Source organism: Pleurodeles waltl, chromosome 4_2, assembly GCF_031143425.1.
Source record: "Pleurodeles waltl isolate 20211129_DDA chromosome 4_2, aPleWal1.hap1.20221129, whole genome shotgun sequence".
Classification (NCBI taxonomy): Eukaryota; Metazoa; Chordata; class Amphibia; order Caudata; family Salamandridae; genus Pleurodeles; species Pleurodeles waltl.
This window is the reverse complement of record NC_090443.1, coordinates 567,658,079-567,679,891: the sequence shown is the minus strand read 5'-3', so window position 1 is coordinate 567,679,891 and position 21,813 is coordinate 567,658,079. Positions and strand designations below refer to the sequence as shown.

Sequence of the window (21,813 nt, the reverse complement as noted above, 5' to 3'; positions counted from 1 at the left end):
CCCACACCTCAGATCCCTACCAGATTTCAACAAGAAAAGAACTAAAGGAGAAGAAGGACTGCCCTGCTGGACCCCTGGCCTGCACCTGGAACCTGCACTCAGAAGGACTGCACCAGCTGCACACTTGGGCTTCACCACAAGAAGGACTTTGCCTGGCTTCAACTGGTTCAAGGAGGGACTCCCTGTTTGCTACAGGTGAAAAATTGCTATCCAGAGTCCCCCTGCACCAACTCCTGAAAAGTGACCAGCTGACCACTGTCCTGTGGCCAAAAAGGAGTTTGCGCCAGGTGCATTCTGGGAGTTGAAGTCCGCACCCCCCAAGGACCATCACAGAACGTCTGGACCCTTGGGGTGAGCTGTGGACCCCAAAAGAACCTTAAAAGGACATCTGGGTGAAGCCCCAGAAGTTTGGAAAAGATTTGAGAATTTTTGAAAAAAAGCTCCAGAGAGGGACCGACCCGCCGCGGAAATTCTAGCCGGCTTGCCTCAACCGCGACCCGGCCTGATTTGGTGGTTCGTCCCGGTAATGAAAAACCTCTGAAAAAGAGACTAAGGCCCTCATTCTGACCCTGGCGGTCGGCGGAGAGACGGCGGTCGGACCGCGAACAGACCGGCGGTATTAAAAATGGCATTCTGACCGCGGCGGTCCCCGCCGCGACCGACCGCCACTTCTCCACTCCGACCGCCACGGCGGTCATGACCGCCGGGCTGGAGTTTGCGCACTCCGGCCCGGCGGTCGTCCCAAGACCGCCAAGGGTATTATGACCCTGCCTACCGCCACGGTTTCTTGCGGGCGGGAACCGCCGTGCGAACCATGGCGGTAAGCACTATCGGGGCCAGGGAATTCCTTCCCTGGCACTGATAGGGGTCTCCCCCACCCCCCACTACCCACCCGAGTCCTCCCCCCACACCCTCCACCCCCCTGCCACCCCCCAGAGGTGGTACGAACCCCCTCCCCACCCCCACCCCGACATGCACATATATGCACCCCGACATGCACACACCCCCAACATGCACATATACACACCCCCTACACACACATACACAACGGGGACACATACCCGCACACATACATGCAGACACGCGCACCTGCCGAACAGCACACATTACCCATAGACACAGCAGCACCCCCCGCCCGCATACACGCACTCACACACCCCCTCTACACACTCACACGCACACCCCCATGCACGCCCACATCACACAACACCCCCCCACCCCCTCCCCTCACGGACGATCAACTTACCTTGTGCGTTGGTCCTCCGGGAGGCGACGGGAGCCATGGGGAGGTGACCGCCAACAGAAGACCGCCAACAGAAGACCGCCACACAGAAATGTGGGTCGTAATTCTGTGGGCGGTGTTCTGCTGGCGTGGCGGTGGAGGTTGACCAGTCTCCACTTTCCCGCCGACCGCCAGTGTGGCTGCTGGCGGTTTCCCGGCGGAACGCTCCCAGCGGTCAGAATGCGCACAGCGGCATACCGCCGCGGTCGGCGGTCTTCACCGCGGCGGTAACTCGGCGGTCTTGCGAAAAGACCGCCAAGGTCAGAATGAGGGCCTAAGTCCGAAGGTAAAAAGTTGACCGGGACCTCCCAGCCATCGTATCCGAGAAGGGCTCCACGGACGTCGGATCAAGATCCAGGTTTACCCCGGTCGAAGGATTTTCATCTCAAAAAAACGACTAAGTCCGAAGGTAAAAATCTCCACTGAGGAAACCCACATCGCGTATCCGGACAAGGGCTCCAGGAGGTCGGATTCAACTGGCAGGTTCGTCCCGGTGAAGAAAAACTTCAAAATAAAGACTAAGTCAGAAGGTAACTTTTTAACCGAGGCCTCCCGCGACTTGTAGCCGAGCAGGGCTCCATCGCGGTCGGCCTGAAAGTTTGACTTTGCCCCGGTCGAGGTGCAACCAGATGACCCGATTGGTGCTTTTTGTTTCTAAGCGCTAGAAAAGTAATAATTCTTTAAAAATTCATATCTCCGGTTCCCTTTATCCGATTTTATTCGTTTTTGTGTCATTTTAAAGATAAAAATATAAACTATTTTTATAAATTGGTTTTGGATTTTTAAACTGTTTCCTGTGTTTTATTTAATTACTGTTTTGTGATATTTGAATGCTTTACACACTGTCTCCTAAGTTAAGCCTTGACGCTCGTTGCCAAGCTACCAAGGGTTGAGCTGGGATTCATTTACTGAGACCTAACTGTACCTAGGTGGAGGTTAGTGGCTTGTTGCTAGGTGTAGGTACCTACCTGCCCTTACCAATAACCCATTTTCCAACACTATGGCATACCATACTAAAGAGGGAAGCACACTGGAGTCAGAATGTGATTCTAAGTGTGTGTAGATGAGGGATTATCTGGGTACGAATATTCCATTACCAGGGCCCCCTGAAGAAGGGTGGGGTGAGACAGAAAACATGGCAGTGACAGGACTTATGACCTGGGATGGCATGTGCAGGGGATGTCTTGTGAGCAAATCTAGTCATACCTGGGGCACTCGTGCTGTCCATTTGCTGCTTACATGGATTTCTTGTCACACATACTCCTTGCAAAGATAGCTGAGGTCACACTTACTGCTGTCAAGGGTCTGGTCATACCTTCTTGTTACCAATGCTATAGCACATCCACTGCCTCACCTCATGCATGAGGCATTCTTTTCCTTAGTGAATGATGGTGTCTTAGTTGTGTGCTATATGCTGCAATGAACCATGTTGCCAACATGTATGTGTGAAATAGCTGTGGTCCTCTGCTATTGCCCTTCAAATGTGAAATGGACAAGATATATGTCATTTACATTGTGTGTGAAGTTGGGTGTACATTCATACTCATCAAATGTGATGTGGATTTTTCAGTATCCTAATTTGTATTTCTGCAATGCTCCATGAGGCTACACTCTGATTATGATTCTTAGGGATAATGTGATGCAAAAATGATTACTCAGACCATGATACAGGGCCAGATGTATCAAGAATGCATTTTGCGAATCGGAAATAGCGATTTTTAAGAAATCGCTATTTCTGAGTCGCAAAATGCAATGTATCAAATTTGCGAGCCGGTAATAGCGATTTCTTAAAAATCGCAAATGCTATTACCGAATCGCAAATTGCGATACAGCCCCCATTTGCATCTATGGGCCTGTCGGCCCATATTTGCTAATATATTGCATGTCCCAAATTGCGAATTCCTAAATGGAATTTGCAATTTTGGGAAATGCAAAGTCCAGGGTGCTGAGGGCCCCCTCTGCTGCACCCCAAAACATTTTTTAACAACATGTAAGGTGCACACATGCCAAAAGGGCATGTGTGCTTTACATGTAATTTTTTTTAATGCATTTTAAATGCATTTTTTACATTTGCACATGTATACCACCAAGTTCAACTTGGTGGTAATAGCGATTCCTTAATGCCCAATTCGCATTAAGGAATTGCTTCATACATGTGCTTTAGAAATCGCAAATAAGGATTCCTTATTTGCGATTTGTTATTTAGAGAGTCACAATTTGCGACTCTCTAAACAGGGTCACAATTTTAAGGAATCGCTATTTTAGCAATTCCTTAAAATTGCATCCAGAATGCCTTTGATACATTCTGAAAGGGCTTTTTGCATTCGCAAACGGGCATTCTCACAGTTTGCGAATGCAAAAAGCTTTGATACATCTGGCCCATAGTGATTAGAATAGGTGTTTATTGACATATGGTTACACAGTGGTGATGGTGAGTAGAGTTAAAAGAAGTTTTGGACAATGTGTTGTCTTCGACGCAATCCTGCAGCTGTGTTTGGATGGTCCCCCTCATGTTGATGGACAACGTCCTCTTCTTCCTCCTCTTCAGGCATTTATGGGTTGGGTTCATAGAGGGGAATGTTCCTCCTTACACAAATGTTGTGCAGGATGGCACAGGTCAAAATGATCTTGCAGACCATTTCTGATGAGTATAGGAGGCTGCCTCTGGTGATGTCGAGGCACCTGAATCTTGACTTCAGGATGCCAAAGGTCCTCTTGACTATGGTGCGTGTCCTCCGATGTTCCTCATTATAGGCACGCTCTGATGCTGTGCTTGAGTTTGCAAATGGGGTCATGATCCATGGCTGGATCCCATACCCCTGATCAGATGAAAGAGAAAATGAGTGAGAAAATGTTGATGTTGCTTACACCATGATTATCACTTTGCATGGCAGTTAGTCTCTTGTGTTGTCTGTGACTCATCTGTGTTTGTGTTATTGTGTGGAATCCTAGGCTTTTAGGATGGACCATCAGCATTGGGTTGTTTCATTATCTGAACTGGTGTTTGGCTGATTGACCGGATGTTGGCGGTATTTTTGTAGAGTTGCAGTACATTGTGTACTCCCTTGCATTATGTCATGTGAAAGAGGTGTCCATGTGTCTTAACTGTGGGTGACATGATACTTCCATACACAGAATCAATTCCACAATGGCAGTAACACAGTTGCATTTATATGGCCCGGACATCCCATCCAATTTAACATATGTAATAGAATTAGGTAAACATCCATGAGGCCTTTTGATTTGGCAAGTTGACAATGTACAACACATCTCCATAAGTTGTCAGCACTGACGTGTTGACAATTGACTATGCGCAAATATCCCACATGTGACAAGTTCTCTGCAGACCTATTTCTCTGCCCTTGCCGAGTCAACTTAGGTTCAAACGTGCACCTATACTACTGAAACTGTTCCAGTTCAGCTGGCTAACTTGGTTGTGAGGTTGTTATTTAGAGTGTCAGAAGGTCCATATGCCTGTACATCTGTTGTATATATGTGTAATTGTCTCAAACCGTATGTGTAGGGATGTGCACTTTCAATATTGTCACATCAATATGTGTTCTTCTCACAGTCCACTTGCTTATTGGTAGTGGGCAATGTCAGAGCAGGGGTGATGTGAGATATTGTTACAGCCTCATTGATTCCCCGTCACATTCATTGTAGTGGTTATCATCATGCTCTGTGTCTCATGGTGTTTGATCTGCAGCAAAACACATTACACACCCCTTACACAGTACTTATTGGTTGGAAGGGTGTTTAATTGAGTGTTATGGATGTGATATTGAAAGATTAATCTTCCAAGTTGTACTGCCAGTTAAGGACATATCATTGTCATTGTGTTGTTTTTAAATTGTACCCTTGTGTCTGTGGACTGGCATCTGTTGTTATTTGCATCTATCATTCGTCCATAGGTGTGTATCCCATTGGGTCAGGATATCAAACATGCTTAGCGGTGTCACAACCTCAGTGTCTTCCTGGCCACGTGTCAATGTAGTGGTGTATGTGTTGTTTGTCCTAGAGGGTTGCTGTGCAGTGTGTATATAACTGGGGTTCTGTACTTACCAACAAGTAGGCCATTTCCATATTGTCCATCCTGGAAGTGTTGATTGATGGTGCAGTGGCGGAAGATGAATGAATCATGTACACTCCCAGGATACTTTGCCACGATGTTGGTGATCAATCCCCGGTGATCGACAATGGCCTGCACATTGATGGAGTGTGTGTGCTTCCTGTTGCGGTATAGATGTTCGGTTGCAGCAGGTGGCACAATGGGTACATGTTTGCAGTCAATGGCACCAAGCATGTGTGGGAAGCCGTTGATTTGGTAGAAGCCCTGTTTGATCTCCTGCTGCTTCTGCTGTGTGTTGGGGAAGCTGATGTGGCAGGGTGTGAGGAAGATGATGGCATCCAATACCTTAGGTAGGAAGGCAGAGAATGAGGGCTGTGAGATCCCGGCAACCAGGGCACCAATGGTTTGAAAGGAGCCACTTGCCCACGTGTGGAGTACAGATAGCAGCTTGGTTTCTGGTGGAATGGTGTGGGGTGTCTGCAAGCTGGGTGCCAACTGTGGCTCAATGAGTAGCTGCTGAATGGCTTGCCAGTTGAGTCTGTACCTCTGGATGATGTCTTGTTGCCGGAGTCCCAGAAGGGTTGCCCTGGTGCGGAATATCCTCTACTGCCTTCTGCGTTGCCTTTGGGGTCCCTGCTGGTGTTGTAGAAGCTGCTGTTGTTGGTCCTGTGCTCTGCATCGACGTGCATGCTGGATGAAAAGCACCTCCATATATATATGAAAATGGAGCATTTCTTTGCGCTTTTCCATAGTTTCTTCTCCAATGACACCCTGTCTGTTGAGCATGTTTATCTCAGTCCCTTTCAATTGGGTTTCCTGAATAAGTACAATATTGGGGGCATTTCGACCCAGGTATTGCACAACTATCCCCTTCTAGATCTTGCTCCATAGGCTGTTAACATTCTGGGGTAGAAAGGTTAATTTATCTCCTTGCCGGCTTGAGGGGACCTTTGTGTGTACCGGGCGTCTTGGCCATGTGTAATTGGCCCTTTCATACGTTTGAGCTGGGTCACAGGTAATGGTGTTGCAGCATGTGGCAAACATAAAAACATGCACTAGCCTCTCCCAAACCCCTCCACTCCTGCAATGCTGACTTCAAACTGCCTGTTGTCCCCAATTTGCCCAAATAAGAACAATATAAACTTTTCCCATGTTAAGTGAAACTCTTGACCTCAGTACAGTGATTTTAGCACAAGAATATTAATAGTCCTCCTAAGTAGCAACTTCCACCACTGCTCGCCTGGAACCTAAGTGGAGTGGGGACCTTATCAATCAAGCCCTCCCCAAGGGCCTGCAGCCTGCCAGCTTTCTCCTTTGGGAGATCAGAATCTTCTTGCTCTGGGGCCAATATTTTAAGTGTCACAATTTACATGTCAGACTAGGAGGCTGATGTTCATGAACTGCCCATCAACAACTATGTGGTCCCAACTGTGAGAAAAGGACTCTTTTTGATTTTGTTAGGCCCCCACTTTTTGCCTAGTATGTGATGTAGCCTAGAAGTTGTTAGTGCCCAGGGCCCCTGCTAACCAGGTTCCCTGGGCTAGAGCTCTATCCCTAAACTGTTGTGATGCATTGGCACAAATGGCAACAACTTTAGCTGCCACTGTAAGTCCATAGTAAATGGTACCTATGTACCCAAGGCATGGGGTACTAAGGGTAGGCTCCTGAGGGCAGCAGCACTGATTGTGTCACCCTGTAGGGCCATGCATCCAGGTGTACCCAGTCCTACCTTTGTGGGCTGAGTGCTCTGGTACAAACCTAAAGCACAAACTAGAAATGGCACAGTGCCTGTATGCCCTGTCCAGTATACACTGCATGCACTATGGGTAAGACACCCCTCTGACAGGCCTTCCAGCCCTAAGGAAGGGTGCACTATACTCTATGTGAGGGCATGGCTGCATGCGCAATATGCCCCACTATGTCCGTGACAAACCTGCTGCCTCCGGAACCGAGAGTTGCCCGAATTTCTCCAGCTGGCACAGTGTGCCCACAGACAGCCTCGACCAACATGCAAAAGAAGAACTTGGTAAACCTACTGTATGATTTTATATGCATTTTTAAAAGTTATACTCCATTGATTTCTATGGTGCGCAATTATGCACAAAAAGACTATTTTTATTAAACCTAAAAAATGAGTTATCTCAAAGTATTTAACCAATTCTGATGATCTTGGTCTTAATATTTTCATAAAAAGCTGAAGTATCTTTATAAATTAGTCTTAAGTTATTTCTTTAAGTATGTGAGTTGCAAGATTGATGCTGTGGGTACAACAAATGCTTTGCACTTGTGGGGGGGTGGCCGAACCCCAATGGTGGAAGAAGTCTCTCTGTTAGGTTCCTGCCAGTATTCCCCCACCCCATAAACTCCTGTCACCCACAGAGGTCCCGCCCCCCCAGAATACGGGCGCTAATGCGGGAGGGGGCCCTGAGGCAGCCTCAAGCCAAAAAGAAAGGGCAGCGATGAGATGAGAATGTCGGCAAAATTTGCCGGCACTGCGGAGGCCGTGAGGAACCCAAGATAGCTACCAGGGCCATCGGACTGAAGACCCCTGTCTCCGACAAGAGCGCCGCAGCCTGAAATCACCATGGTAGTACTGGTGAGGGTAGACAGAGCGAGGAGTGGAGAGAAAAGCGGCTAGTGCGATGGACGAGGAACCAGGAAGAGCCATGCAACCGGACCCTGCTGGAGAATAGGGCATCCCCAGGAAAGGTGAGCCAAGTCAGGACCTCCACTCTTTGTTCTAATTAACTGTGCAATGCCTCCGAGGTAGGAGAGAGGTAAATTGCTGCATTTTGGACACCCGATGGTGGTGGGGACCCCGGAGCAGCTAAGCCTTGGGGCCAATTCAACACTAAACTAACAGGAAGCGAATAGTAAGTGGACCTATGGATGCCCTGAAGCAGTTGGATGAGAGGTGAGACGGACTCACGCATTGCCTGAGAAGGAAGATTTTATAGCGCTCCAGGGCAGGAGGAGAAGCAGACAGTGATAGCCGAGGGCCACCGGGAGCAGATGAGGGAGTGAGCGTGACTGAGAGCCAGGAGCTCTGCCCCAGGAGAGTGCCATCTCGACTTAAACTGGTGGCAATCGAGAGGCTTACACACTGAATAGGCCAGAGGCAGACCCACTGCCTACCAAAGTACTGAGATGGCCTAAGAGATGAGCTAAAACAGTTTTGGCCACAGAGGAGAACCCACAGATTTTTACAACTTGGAGCATTAATAAAAGAGAAGGAATCCTCTATCCCAGAGGGTGGGCAGATCTTGAAGCCATTATTGGAAAGAGCAACACAGGCCAGAGGAGGCCCAGAAATGGGTATAATAGGATGCGAGAAAGACGCGGAGGAGAAAGATGAAAGCAATGTAAGCACCTTGCCCGGCTCCCAAGGAAGTAACAGAACACACCACATGGAGGAAATGGGGGATACAATCCCTCCAAGACATTTTGCAAGCTATTACTGCTTCACTCGAAGTGCTAGAAGGAAACATTAATGCCTTGGCAACAAATTTAACCATTCTTTCTTTTTGCATGGAGTGCAGAAATAAAGGGGCACCTTCAGAGAATCTAAACAAAAACTTCGACAAATGGGGATCCAGTACGGAATTATGTTCCCGGCAAGACTGAGGGTGATGGACAATTTTTTACCTCACCGGAGGAGCTATGGCAGTGGATAGACACTCACTCTTCATCGAATGAGACCCATCCCCCAGGTAACCTTCAACAGCGAACAATAGGGGATCCTAGCACAGACTGACCCACAGGCTATTGGCCCCTTCTAACAGAGAAGTGCAGCGGGAATGCCAGAAGGTAATGGAAGCAGTGGCTTCCATGCATGGACCAGACACCTGCCCTTCCGAAACGCCAAGTGAGGAAATTGAACAATCCGGATCGGATCGAGAATCAGACATAACACGCTCATCGGAAGAGGCCTGAGGTGACGCCTGGGACATCAGATTGCGTCATCTAAACCTTTCTCTCCTAACTTTATAGGAGGTCCATATCAGCATCACACAACTACCGGCACCTGTCTGGGGAGGGTGCACTTTTGAATCGAAGGAAATTAGTGGGCGAACCTTGATGGGGAGGTGCCGGGCACACTAACACAATCACGAAAGTGAGATGGGAGGGGGGAATCAAGTGACACGGAAGATTCCTATAAACGAACTAGAGGACCGCTCCCAGCTTCGATAGACTAGTTGATATCATTGTTTTGGTTTGGATGAGAGGTGCTAACTATATTGTCCTGGGGAAGTTCATTGTTGGGTAAGTTACACAGGGAATTATGAGTCTTGTGGTTTCTCAACTATGAATTTAAGTGCACGGTTTGGGAGGGGTCAGGATATAGGTGTCAGGGAGGGCAAGATAGGTGTTGAAACGCCCATACACTTGGCGGTATTATGGTCACATTGAATTCATATAAATTTATCCCATGGAACGTCCGGGGCATGCACACAAAGACTAAAAGGTACAAAGTGTTCTCGTTTTTGGAGAGGAGTCCAAGTGGCAATGACACAGGAAACACACCTAACACAAGAAGAAGGGAGGGCCATACAGAAACGGTGGAGGGGTCAAGTATTCTATACTACCCACTCCGCCTATGCCAGGTAACCCTAATCTGGATATGAGCAGGGGTCCCATTTCAACTGCTAGACAGCAGCATAGACCCAAAAGGAAGATACATAGCTGTTCGTGGGAGATTGGAGGGCAGGGAGCCTGCATTGATTAATGTCTACGCACCTAACTCAGACCAGGGATTTTTTTTTGCACAGCTTCCTTGCCGCCTGGCCCTATTTTTACAAAAATCGCTAATATTGGGAGGGGATTTTAATTGTGTGGCAGACCTTGCAAAAGACCGATCCCTTGCCCGTTAAATGACTCCCCGACCACAAGAGTGGCATGGCAATTTACAGCCTGGAAATTACAGTGGGGCCTAGTCGATGCATGGCAGAGGTTGTACCCAGACACCAGAGATTGCTTATATTTTTCCTACCTACCTAAGTTACATGTGCGACTGGACTCATTCCTTTGCACGCCGGATGGGTTCTCTAGCATACACAACACTGAGTATTTGGCCTGCACTATCTCAGATCATAACCCAATACTACCGACACTGAGGTGGGGTTCGCCTCTTTCCCGTATCCCCACATGGAAGCTAAAACCAGAATTGCTCGAGGACACACAATACCAAGGGGATGTGAGACAACACATCGCTCAATTCTTTGTAGATAATGAGGCCACAACCAGCAGCCCCTTGGTAGAATGGGATGCATTTAAGGTAGTGCTGAGGGGGAGGTGCATAGCGGGCGCAGTGGGAGGTGAGAGATCTTTACTCAGAGATACCATAGAAGCTGAGAAAAAAGGGAGAGAGGCAGAAAATAATAGATCAGAGCAGCAAGTCCGTCAACAGGTAATTTTAGAATTAAAAGAAATAGTAGCCGAGCATGTTGAGCGCCTTCGCTGCTTTGATTATAAAAATTACATAGCAAGAGCTCTAGTAGAAAGGGATAAGGCGGGCCGAATGCTGGCATGGGTGGCATCACTGACCATGAGAAGGTCGGTCATTATGGAAATGAGGACGGAAACGGGAACTAGCCTTTACAAGCAGGAGGAAATTAATACTCACTTCCTATCTTTTTATGAGAGGCTATATAGGAGCACCCTTCAGTATGATAGGGAAGCCACTGAAGCATTTTTGGAACAGATACCACTCACCACACTCACACCACAGATAGCAGAGCAGATGGGAGGAGCCATTTCACTACAAGAAATTAAAAGGGTCATAAAGGAATTAGCCAGAGGTAAGACATTGGGGACTCCCGGCTTTCCCGTAGAGATTTATGCTATGTACTTTGACCTATTGGCACCAAGGCTGGAAACCCTCTACATGGCCGCAAGGGAGAAGGGAATATTGCCAGCAACAGCGTGGGAGGCAGTGGTAATACCCCACTGAAACCTGGTAAGGACTTGACTCTATGGGTGTACAGAGTTTTGTCCATGATGAATCTGGACTACAAGATTCTTAGTAAGATTTTAGCAATGAGACTTCTCCCTCACATATTGAAGTTGACACACCCAGACACCCAGACTAGGACAGCTTTGTTCCGGGAGGGAATACAGCAGGTAACATAGGCCGTCTGCTGGCAGTCATGAGAGACACCTCCTATAACGTCATGACGGCGGGTGTATTAGCAGTGGACATTGAGAAGGCTTTTGACAGCCTAGAGTGGTGTTTCCTGTATGTGGTGATGGCAAGGATGGGATTGGGGAATGACTATATCACATGGGTAAAGCTACTGTATACTGAACCAACAGCTAGAGTCCGTACTGGCCGGACAATATCAGACAGCTATGCAGTTGAGCGGGGAACCAGGCAGGGCTGTCCCCTGTCACCACTGCTGTTTGCGATAGCAATAGAGCCATTGGCAGCTGTGGCTTGTAGTGGGGAGGGAGGTCAAGGGGTATGAGATGGTGGGGGAGTCACCCTATTGCCCTGTACGTGATTGACTTGCTAATCTTCTTGAAGAATATGCAGTGGGACCTGTCGAGGGCCCAAAAGATACTGGCTAAGTTTGGGGATATCTTGGGACTCAGAGTAAACTGGGTCAAGACCCAATTGTTCCCCCTGGAACCAGCCAGGGCGACACCCCAGGAGCTGAATGCTGTCGCTCCTCTTTAGAGGGTAAAATATCACAACCCACAGGACATCCTTCAGGGAAATGTCCGGAAAGACCTACGATCCATTCAGACTAGCATGTCCTTTTGGCAGACACTGCCGCTGTCAGTAGCAGGTAGGGTAGCACTTCTTAAAATGATAGTCTTGCCCAGACTACTATACTATTTCACAGTGTTGCGGGTATGGATACCCAAGGCAACCTTCAAGGAATTGGATGCACTAGTAATATCATTCCTCTGGGGTAGTGGGCGACGACAAAACTAAACTTCAAAGATCGTCTTCGGAGGGAGGATTGGCGGTCCCTGATTTTGAGGTTTACTACCTAGCAGCACAGCTCCAGGGACTCGCACAATGAATAGCGAGCAGACAGGATCCAGAGGCATTGGTGGGGCCATTCACCCCTCCGCTGATGAGACTAAGGGAGGTATTGTTAGGAATCCGTTGTAACAAAGGAGAGAAAGACTCCCCCGAATTGAAAACAATCATACAATGCTGAACCACGTGCCTGCGCAACACTAAGAAAGACTCCCTACTCCCCAGACATCCCCCTGCTGTTCCTGTTGGCTCTGCCACAGAGAGGCAGTTGGAAGGGGCTACAAGCCTGGTATGCAGCAGGGGTGCTGACAGTTGGGACCCTGTTTAAAGAAGGCATAATGATCACAATTGAGGTCCTCAGAGCAGAGTTCGACCTGCCGAGGGGGACAATTCTTACTATATGGCTCGGTCTCTGCAGGTATACGACAGTACTGGCGGGCGGGTGTAGGAGGCTGGTACCCTGGGTACCTCAGTACCATATACTAGGGAATTATAAGGGTGTTCCAGTATACCAATGTGAATTGGTAAAATTGGTCACTAGAATGTTAGTGACAATTTGGAAAGCAGAGAGAGCATAACCACTGAGGTTCTGGTTAGCAGAGCCTCAGTGAGACTGTTAGTCATCACACAGGGAACACATACAGGGCACATACTTATGAGCACTGGGGCCCTGCCTGGCAGGGTCCCAGTGACACATAGACTAAAACAACATATATACAGTGAAATATGGGGGTAACATGCCAGGTAAGATGGTACTTTCCTACAGCGGGGTTGGGGAACCCCAAACAGAGACAAACCTGTACCTATCTGGCGACCTCAACAGGAAGGATAAAGGCCGTCACGAATTTCATGTTCTGGGACTGCCCACAGATTGGGACGTTCTGGGAGGAAGTGACCCACGCTGTAGCAGATGCCATAGACAAGACGGTTCTTTGAACAATGAGTCATTTCCTACTGGGATGGTTTCAACATACGTCTAAAACGAAGGTCACCAGCAGATTCCAGGACCTAGCTTCTGTATTAGCCAAGAGGGAGATTGCAATGAATTGGAAGAAACCAATTGGTCTGAGAATAACCAGCTGGCACAGGGAATTGAACAAATGGGCTAGATGTGAAGGAGATGCACTAGTCAAGAAGGCCAAAAGGGGCCTGAGATCCTTAGAGGTAGAAAGCGCATGGGACAATATTGCGGAGGCTATGAGAGATGTGGCCCAGAATGCCCTGGACTTTAAATGAGAGAGACAATGGTAAGACCCAACCACCCCCAAACCTCACAACAGAGATCTCTCAAAGTAAAAACCTGAATTTATTTAACCCACAGGAAAACGAGGCACGACTGACCTCGCCACACTGCGTACATCACACAACACAATCTATGGTTCATTGGGGAGAGGGGAGGGAAGTTGGGGTGGAAGGGGAACAGCAGCAGGCTCTTAAAGACTTAGGGAAATGGGAACAGATGAAAGAACCTGCACAGACTGAGGCTCTCATTACGACTTTGGCGGTCTTCTTAAAAGACCGCTGAAGCTGCTACAGCCAGCATACCGCCAGTGCTGGTGGTATGCTGCCCACCCTATTAGGAGTTTTCAGCTGGGTCCACAGGCAAAAACAGCATTTCTGCCCGTTGGCCCAGCGGAAAACTCACCACAACATTGACTCCGGTTCGTAATCAAGCCAGCGGCAATGTTGTGGTGCGTCGGATGTGACAGCACCCTTTGCGCATTTCACTGCTTTTAATTCGGGCAGTGAAATGTGCGACAGGGCTGTTCATGGGGGCCCCTGAACTGCCCATGCCAAGTGCAGGGCCCCCCATGGCTTCCCCCACACCCCATTTCCACCAACCCTTGCATGCCGGTGAGACCGCTATGCAAAGGCTGGTGGAAAGGGGACTCGTTATCCCCAGGGCAGCGCCAGGCAGAAACCTGGCAGTGCCAGTGGTCGGACTGTGGCCCCTCTGCCATGGTCATAATAAGGTGGTTGGGTCGCCCTGTTTGCGGCGGTCCGATCGCCATCCCGAGTGTATGAGAGCCTGAGTCTTTTATGCTGGGAGTAAATATTTGAAGTTATACTTGTGTGATCATTAACCTGTTGTAAAACCAATAAAATGCTTTGCCCTTCTCCTAGATTGGCATAACTGCTCGATCAAGCTACCACAAAAATTTGAGCATTAGGTGATCTGGTTTTTACCCCTGCAAAACCAACGTGTGGTTGCCTAGACCCCATGCACAATGTGCCTAGCTTTGCACTGTACATAGAGGGCCACCATCCTACACCAATGCATCAGCATCTTCTGCTTAGATTCTTTCTTTCTGAGATAAATCACACACTTATATGTCACATGGACATGTATGGGGAGCAGTAGAACTTTTGTCACAGGAATTAACCTTAGCTCATCATGAACCCATTAGCATTACCCTATTTGAGTGAAAGATTACATGTAGCTATTATTTACATATTTCTCAATATATTTGCCCACCGCATCCATTTGAGAGCCTGTTCCTTCCATGGAGGTGATTAATACCACCCTTGATTGGGCTCGAGCTTCTGTTTAATGAAAGGGTATTTCATGTGTTGGAAATGGCCCTCTCTACAGGGCATCCCCCAATCTTTTTGCTTTCCTCCTCCTACTTTTTGCTGGATTTTTGCTTGTTGGCCTTGGGACTCTGTGCGCTTTAACACTGCTAACCAGTGCTGTAGTGCTTGTGCTCACTACCCTAAACATTGTTTGATTGACATTTACCTGATTGACATATTTAATTTACATGTAAGTCCCTTGTAGAGCGGTGTACCATATACACAGGACCTGTAAACTAAATGCTACCAGTGGACCTGCCGCACTTATTGCGCCACCCACTTAAGTAGCACCTTAAAACATGTCTCAGGCCTGCCATTGCAGTGTCCCACTGCCATGTCTACTTGGCATTTAAAACCCTTCACCAAGCCTTAAACTCCCATTTTATTACATATAAGTCACCCCTAAAGTAGGCCCTAGGTAGCCCATAAGGCAGGGTGTTTTGTAATTAAAAGGTAGGACATGTACTCTTTGGTTTTACATGTCCTAGTAGTGAAAAAACTCCCAAATTTGTTTTTTTACTACTGTGAGGGCAACCCCTCCAGTAGAATAACATTGGGGATTCCTTATTATATTTACTAAGATGTAATTCCTAAACCAGAGATGGTAGATATGTCATGTTTGGTATCTATAAACTTGTAATGATAAACTTTCTTTAATGGTTAAGTCGGATTTATCATTACAAGTTTGATAAATTCACCCGAACTAACTTTCAGCAGTAACTTCATTTGGAAGGGGAGAAGGTGAGCAGATTATTGTCACATTTCTACGTAACAAAATGTGAATACCCCCTTAGCAGGGATTCGCAGTAAAATGAGTAGGATGGTATGTGCAAAGGTGGACATACTTGAGGTCTTCATGACTCATTTACAAACTCTATATGCAGCCCCACCTCTTTCCCCGCTTTAGCACAAAAAACTACCTGGTAGTTCGGGAGATGAAGGTCATTACTGCATTCATCAGAATGCGAAGGGGAGAACTATGCTGGGATGTAAGGCAGTGTGCTCCCGATCACCCGTCTGTTTAAAAGGCTCCCTTGAGCCAGCAAGCTGAGGAGCTTTGGAGATGCACCTGTCTGCCTGCCCGTGGTTCTAAGACCTGAGAGGAATTTGGCAGCATTTCCAGCAACCACAGTTAAATTTTCATTGCTCTCCACTACATCTGCTCTATACTGATTAAGGGCTAAACCCTGAAACACGTGTCTAGAGATATACAACTTCTCCATTAACTTTGGTGAAAAACTACAGCTAATTGAACAAGTGCTAATTGTGTACTGCATTTAGCAAGATGCACAGGGGTGAACTGTGCTGGGATATGAGGCAGTGTGCTCCCAACCCCTCTTCTATTGAAACTACAGTGGCCAGCCCTGCTGTGGAGGCCCATATCCCCATAGATTTCAGGTCGAATCCTGAGAAGAGATATGTCTTGCCTAGTTTGCCACACCCAGGTAGGAATAAATCAGCCAGTGACTTTGTGGTTCCTCATCTCATGTACAGATGAGTGATGCCATTGTTGGAGGATCAGATATGTCTTTTATGAGGCAAGGATATGAGCCATGGTATACACTAACTAATGTTACTTTGAACCCCAAATTCAGCAGCAGTGGGCAGTCTAGAAAGTACAATTTCCTTAGCTGGGTTTTCTGTTGGCCCACCAGGGTGAGGAAACGTGAAAACACACTGAACAACCATAACTGCACAGGTTTGCGGGTATTCATATCAACATTTTGAGGTAGAAAAACGTTAGTAAGTGCAATCATCCATTATATTTTACCATTCGGAAACTCACAATTATTATTTCTGAATGCATAAATGTTTATGTATACAAGTGCTCCTGGGAAAATTGAATTCTTTTTGATTTTCTGAAAATGTAGAAATTTGCTTCTAGTGTAGAGGTAAGCATACCAGAGAAATGTTTTAATTGTTCTGTGATTTAAATAGCTGTTTAATGTAATGTTCACATAATGTATGACTGCTTTGTTTTTATGTTTTTAGTTTCTGCGACAAAGCTGCTATACCACTTGAATCAGATTGGTTGACAATATACTGTGTCGATTTTACTTAGATTTTTGAATTTTCGTATGTTTTATCATGCTTCATTGTCTTTTATGGCCAAAAAGGTTACTTGGCTTGAAGTAGATAACTGTTATCTTGGATAAAGGCGGTTGATAGAAAGGTATTCACTATCCTAAAGTATTTATGGGTAATTTTACTTTTCCTGTGAGACTTAATACTTGTTTGTTTTTTGTTCCAGGTACAGTTGCAACTGTTCAAATACAGGATTCATGGGTTTACACTGTGAGACGTTAATACCACTATGTTGGTCACAGCCATGTCACAATCACGCAACCTGCCACGACGTCAATGGAAGTTTCACATGCAGTTGCTGGCCAGGTAGGTTTTCAGCATGTACAAAAAAGTACATTTTAAACTATTTACCATTTCTTAATCTCTTCACTCTCTTAGTCACTACCCTCATCTCTTGCTTCTATCCTTTATATTCCCTTCCCACTTCTCTAAATATACGCCTCCTCGCCACGTTTCTCATCTTCGTGAGCATCAGCTTTATACTTTCGTTAGATGGTTTTGCACTCTTACAGCATTCGCCTGTGACGGGAATTGTGAGTTTCAAAGCACTATCCTTTTCCTTTCTATGTACTAGGCATAAAATACGACACTACTGTTTGGTGGTAACAGAGGGCGCCTAATCATTGTCACAGAACTGATGATCAGCAACCTGTAGTCAAAAAATGTTTTGAAACCTTAAGTGCCAGTGCAACTAAATAGCAGGAGTGCTACATTTTCGCATGAATGCACATTTAGTTTGTTTCTTCTAGTGCTTCCACTCTACCTAAGTCAAGTTAGATGACTGGGCAACATCGTTCCCAATTAACAGTTCTGGTGCATACAAACTCAGTCACAGACAATGCTACACTTCATGTTATCTATACACAATTGTGTAAATGTAAATCAGTTACAGCTGGTCTGCTGGGCTATGATTCACTAGCCGCGGTATATTTCAGTTTATGCACCTCCAATCCATGACCTCACCTGTTTGGGTGAATTTTGAAGGGGAGCAGATTTTGCCCTAAAACATTATTTTTTAATGTGCTTCAATATCTCAGTGGATCATGGTGAAATGCATTGTTTTTAATTGTTTCTCTTTATTCATCTCGATTATATATTAGTTCTGACAATGCTCTCTGCAGTGTATCTGCCTTGGGTATTTTGTTTTGAAGCATGGTTTCTGGAAACAAATAATTAATGCTAGAAAACTATTTTTTTATGAAAGCTACTACAGCACTGTCCACTGTTGTGCCTAAAGTTGGCAGGAAGCCCCTAAATGAAAAGCTATCTATCTACAAAACCGAGTGTTTGTCAACAGCGCTGTATGGGGTGGGAATTTGGAGTAATAGTCAACCACTCCAACTGGTGGAATATTACTTTTTTAGGAATCTTCTCTCAGTATCCAAGAGCTGTTCCACATTTATTTACCACTCTGAGCTCGTCACCCCCTTCTATATGGCACAACTAGAATCCAGCCCATTCTTCTTTGGCATAAGATTAGGAATAACAATGACAGTTTTAAATTACAAGTTTATAAGGGATGGTCTTAAACACACCACATTTATTGAAATTCCATTCCTGAATTATATTAAAAAACTGTGCACGGACTTGAGACATCTGGAAGACTTCGATCTCCCACACACATTAGCTGTATCAGCTGAAAGGAATAAAAAAGACTTGTTTATCATTGTTTGAGGACCTCAGATTGACCTCTGTACTGCTTAAACCCGGTGTTGTTAAAAATCAAATGATGTTGTCCACTTTCGATATGCAACCATATCTAAAATATGTACATAATGCTCATCTCAGATTTGTTTGAACTAGGTTCAGATTGACATCTTCCATCATTTGGTTAGCTTGCCTAGCGTAAATGACTGGTCTAAAACTTTAATCAAATGTCCTTGTGATAACATATCAAGTTAGAGCACTTTGCATATTGTCCTTTTTTTTTTTACATTTTACAAGGATTTGGGGTAGAGTCTAATAGTAGCTATCCTGAGAGAATTAAAATTTGCACAACATTGTTTGACTTATTTGTTCCAGCAAACTTTGCCCACATTAACTTTTTTCTGTACTATGGCAAATTACTTATGGGCAGTAATTCGGCTCAGGAAATCCTTGTTTTCGTAAATTGGCCCTGCTATTTTATGAGGATTTTCATATTCCTCTCACTATTTGCACTATTAGACTACAATGTCATTTTTGCTGGTTTTTAATTTTTAACTTATTTATGTATGTCGGATTTTAACCTGTTAATGATATTGTTTTATGTTTTGTATGCTTTTATGATTTTTACACAAAAATAGAATAAAGCTTGTCCTGATTTGATTTGATTGGCTAGATTTAAACCAGTTAAAGCTTGTCTGCTCTGCTATGATCCACTAGCAGCAGTACATTTCGGCTTATAACCCTCCAATCCATGACCTCACATATTTAGATGATTTTTGAAGGGGAGTAGATTTTTCCCCAAATCATTATTTTTTAGTGTGCATCAATATCTAAGTGCAACATGCAGCATTGTATTGTTTTTAATTGTTTCTCTTTAGTCATCTCAATTTTCAGATACTTTAGTTCTGACAGTGCTAAATGCAGTGCATCTTCCCTGACAGGATGACCCTTAACTGATATATTTAAACCAGCAGAGGTATTTTTACTTAATAAGTGATATGGTTTTAAGATGTTTTTCTGGGCACCAAAATGAACTTCATATCATATGACTTTAAATACCTTTACCAGACTGGGGCTATTTCAACCATTGTAAACTATCATGGGCAAAGATAACAAGCCTGGCATTCCTTCTGGCTTTGTCAGTACTTGTTTTGTCATGCTTTTTGCAAAATGACATTATTGTGGAAGCTTATGGGCCCTTGTCAATCAAATAAAAAATATTCTCTAAAATCAAAAATGTTTTTTGGTCTTAGAAAGCCCCCACTGCCATAGTAGTCCCTGGCATCGAAGGGAACTTCTTTGTGTATGGATGAGTTCCTTGTGAAAGGGAAAAATCTGTCATTCAAAGTGAAGTTAACCAATGACTGAAGTAGGTTGACTCCTTGCCCATGCTGTATGCTGTAGTGGATGGAAAATAAATGTGAATGACACAATTACATAAGAGGGTTAGCTAAAAGTCCTTTAAAGTTGGTATACCACAATTATAATTTTAGTAAAATCACAACGTCATGTTTAGTGCCAGACATAACAATCACTCAATTGTGATCTTTATCATTTTTATTTATTATTTACCAAACCACCTTTCTAATCTTACTGTGGCCTGGTGAAGGTTGGCATGCTTCTTCGATCTCTTCAAGTAAAAGTGTCCTGCCCCCGGGTTGGTGACATTATAAAGGTGAAGCACTAAAGTACTCCTGGGTCTATAATAAAAGTAAAGATAGAAAAAGCAAAGAAAGAAAAAGGAAAAGGACAAAGACAGACCTAGCTGAAGGGGAGTGTTCCTTCTAAAGGGCAATTTTCCTCACCCACCGTAGGTGGCATGCTTCATCATCGGGAACCTCGTCACCATGAACCCTAGTCACAGTGCAGACTACAACCTCCTCACAGAGTGGAGGAGGTCTACAGACGTTTTTGAGAGATATAGTAAATATCTAACAACGAGTGGTGAGGACAGCAGAGCATAAACAAGGAAAAAACGTGTCAGAATAAAACTGACTACAAAGTATATAAGGAGCTTTATTAGTCTGTCCCTGACCAGGATTAGAAAAAGGACAATACAGGAAGAATTAAACCTGCTTATTTGTGTCCCTAGGAGAGGTCAACATTTTTCTGCCAATTAACCCTCGAAGGAGGTGTTGCAGCATTTATCAGGACCTATAGTGATAGTACTTCTGCTTAAATTAGTGCTCAAAAAACTAAATTAAGAATAAGATAGTGCATAAAAACCATCCACTGGTCCTTGTTAGAATCCAAACAGCAGAGGAAAACGGGGATCCACCGGCAGACACCTGTAAGAAAACGTGCAAATCTTTAAACAGAACATAAGGGCTAGGTCATTCTTAACAAGCTCTAGTGAACAAAGGTCACCAGGTGTCACACATTCCTAACAATGGCACCGATGCCACAGACCCAGTTCCATCACACTAGGGTATAATTCTATAGGAACAGGCAAATGCTGGGTGTGCCACTTCAGGAAAGGAAACAAAGCAAGAAGCTTAGAGTACAGCTTACTCGTAAACATCAGGCATAGCGCCTCAACTCAGGCACTGGTATGGAGCTCAGGGTACGTACTTCCCTACAAATCATTTATAGGGGAGAATCAAAAAAACACTCTGTGCTCGGTATTGGGCATTTACTATACCTCTGAAAAACATCTGTAGCGATCCTCCCTCTCAGTGAGGGGGCTGTAGCCTGCTCCATGACTAAGCATCACAGTGTGAGGAGGCCCTGGCATGGAGCTCAGGATACACTCTACCGTACAAATCATTTATAGGGAAGAATCAGAGAAACCTGACGTCAACACTCTGTGGTCATTAATTGATATTCACCATACCTCTCAAAAACATCTGTACAGCTCCTCTCTCTCGGGGGGAGCTGGATCCCGCACTGTAACTAGGCATCACAATGTGAGGAGGTTCCCGATAATGAAGCATGCCACCTATGGTGGGTAAAAGGAAATCGTCGATTTAAAGGAACGCTCCCCCTCAGCTAGGTCTGTCTTTGTTCTTTTTCTTTTTCATTTTCTATTGTTACCTTTATTATAAACCCAGGTGTTCTGCACTGTTTCATAGTGGTTTATTGGGGAATTAACTCCTGCAGGTCTTTAAATCCCCCCCCCCCACCCCGTCCTTTTTGTGATTTGACATTACAATTGAGCCACAGAGCAAA

General features: G+C 45.4%; 1 protein-coding gene across 1 annotated transcript in view; it reads left to right on the top strand.

The window, feature by feature from the left end:
- The window catches only part of CRB1 (crumbs cell polarity complex component 1), an 829,565-nt gene that overhangs the window by 313,542 nt on the left and 494,210 nt on the right, over positions 1–21,813 (top strand). The window contains exon 4 of the mRNA XM_069232126.1: positions 17,165–17,304. Coding sequence (XP_069088227.1) covers positions 17,165–17,304 — 140 coding nt within the window. The remainder of the gene's footprint in view (positions 1–17,164; positions 17,305–21,813) is intronic.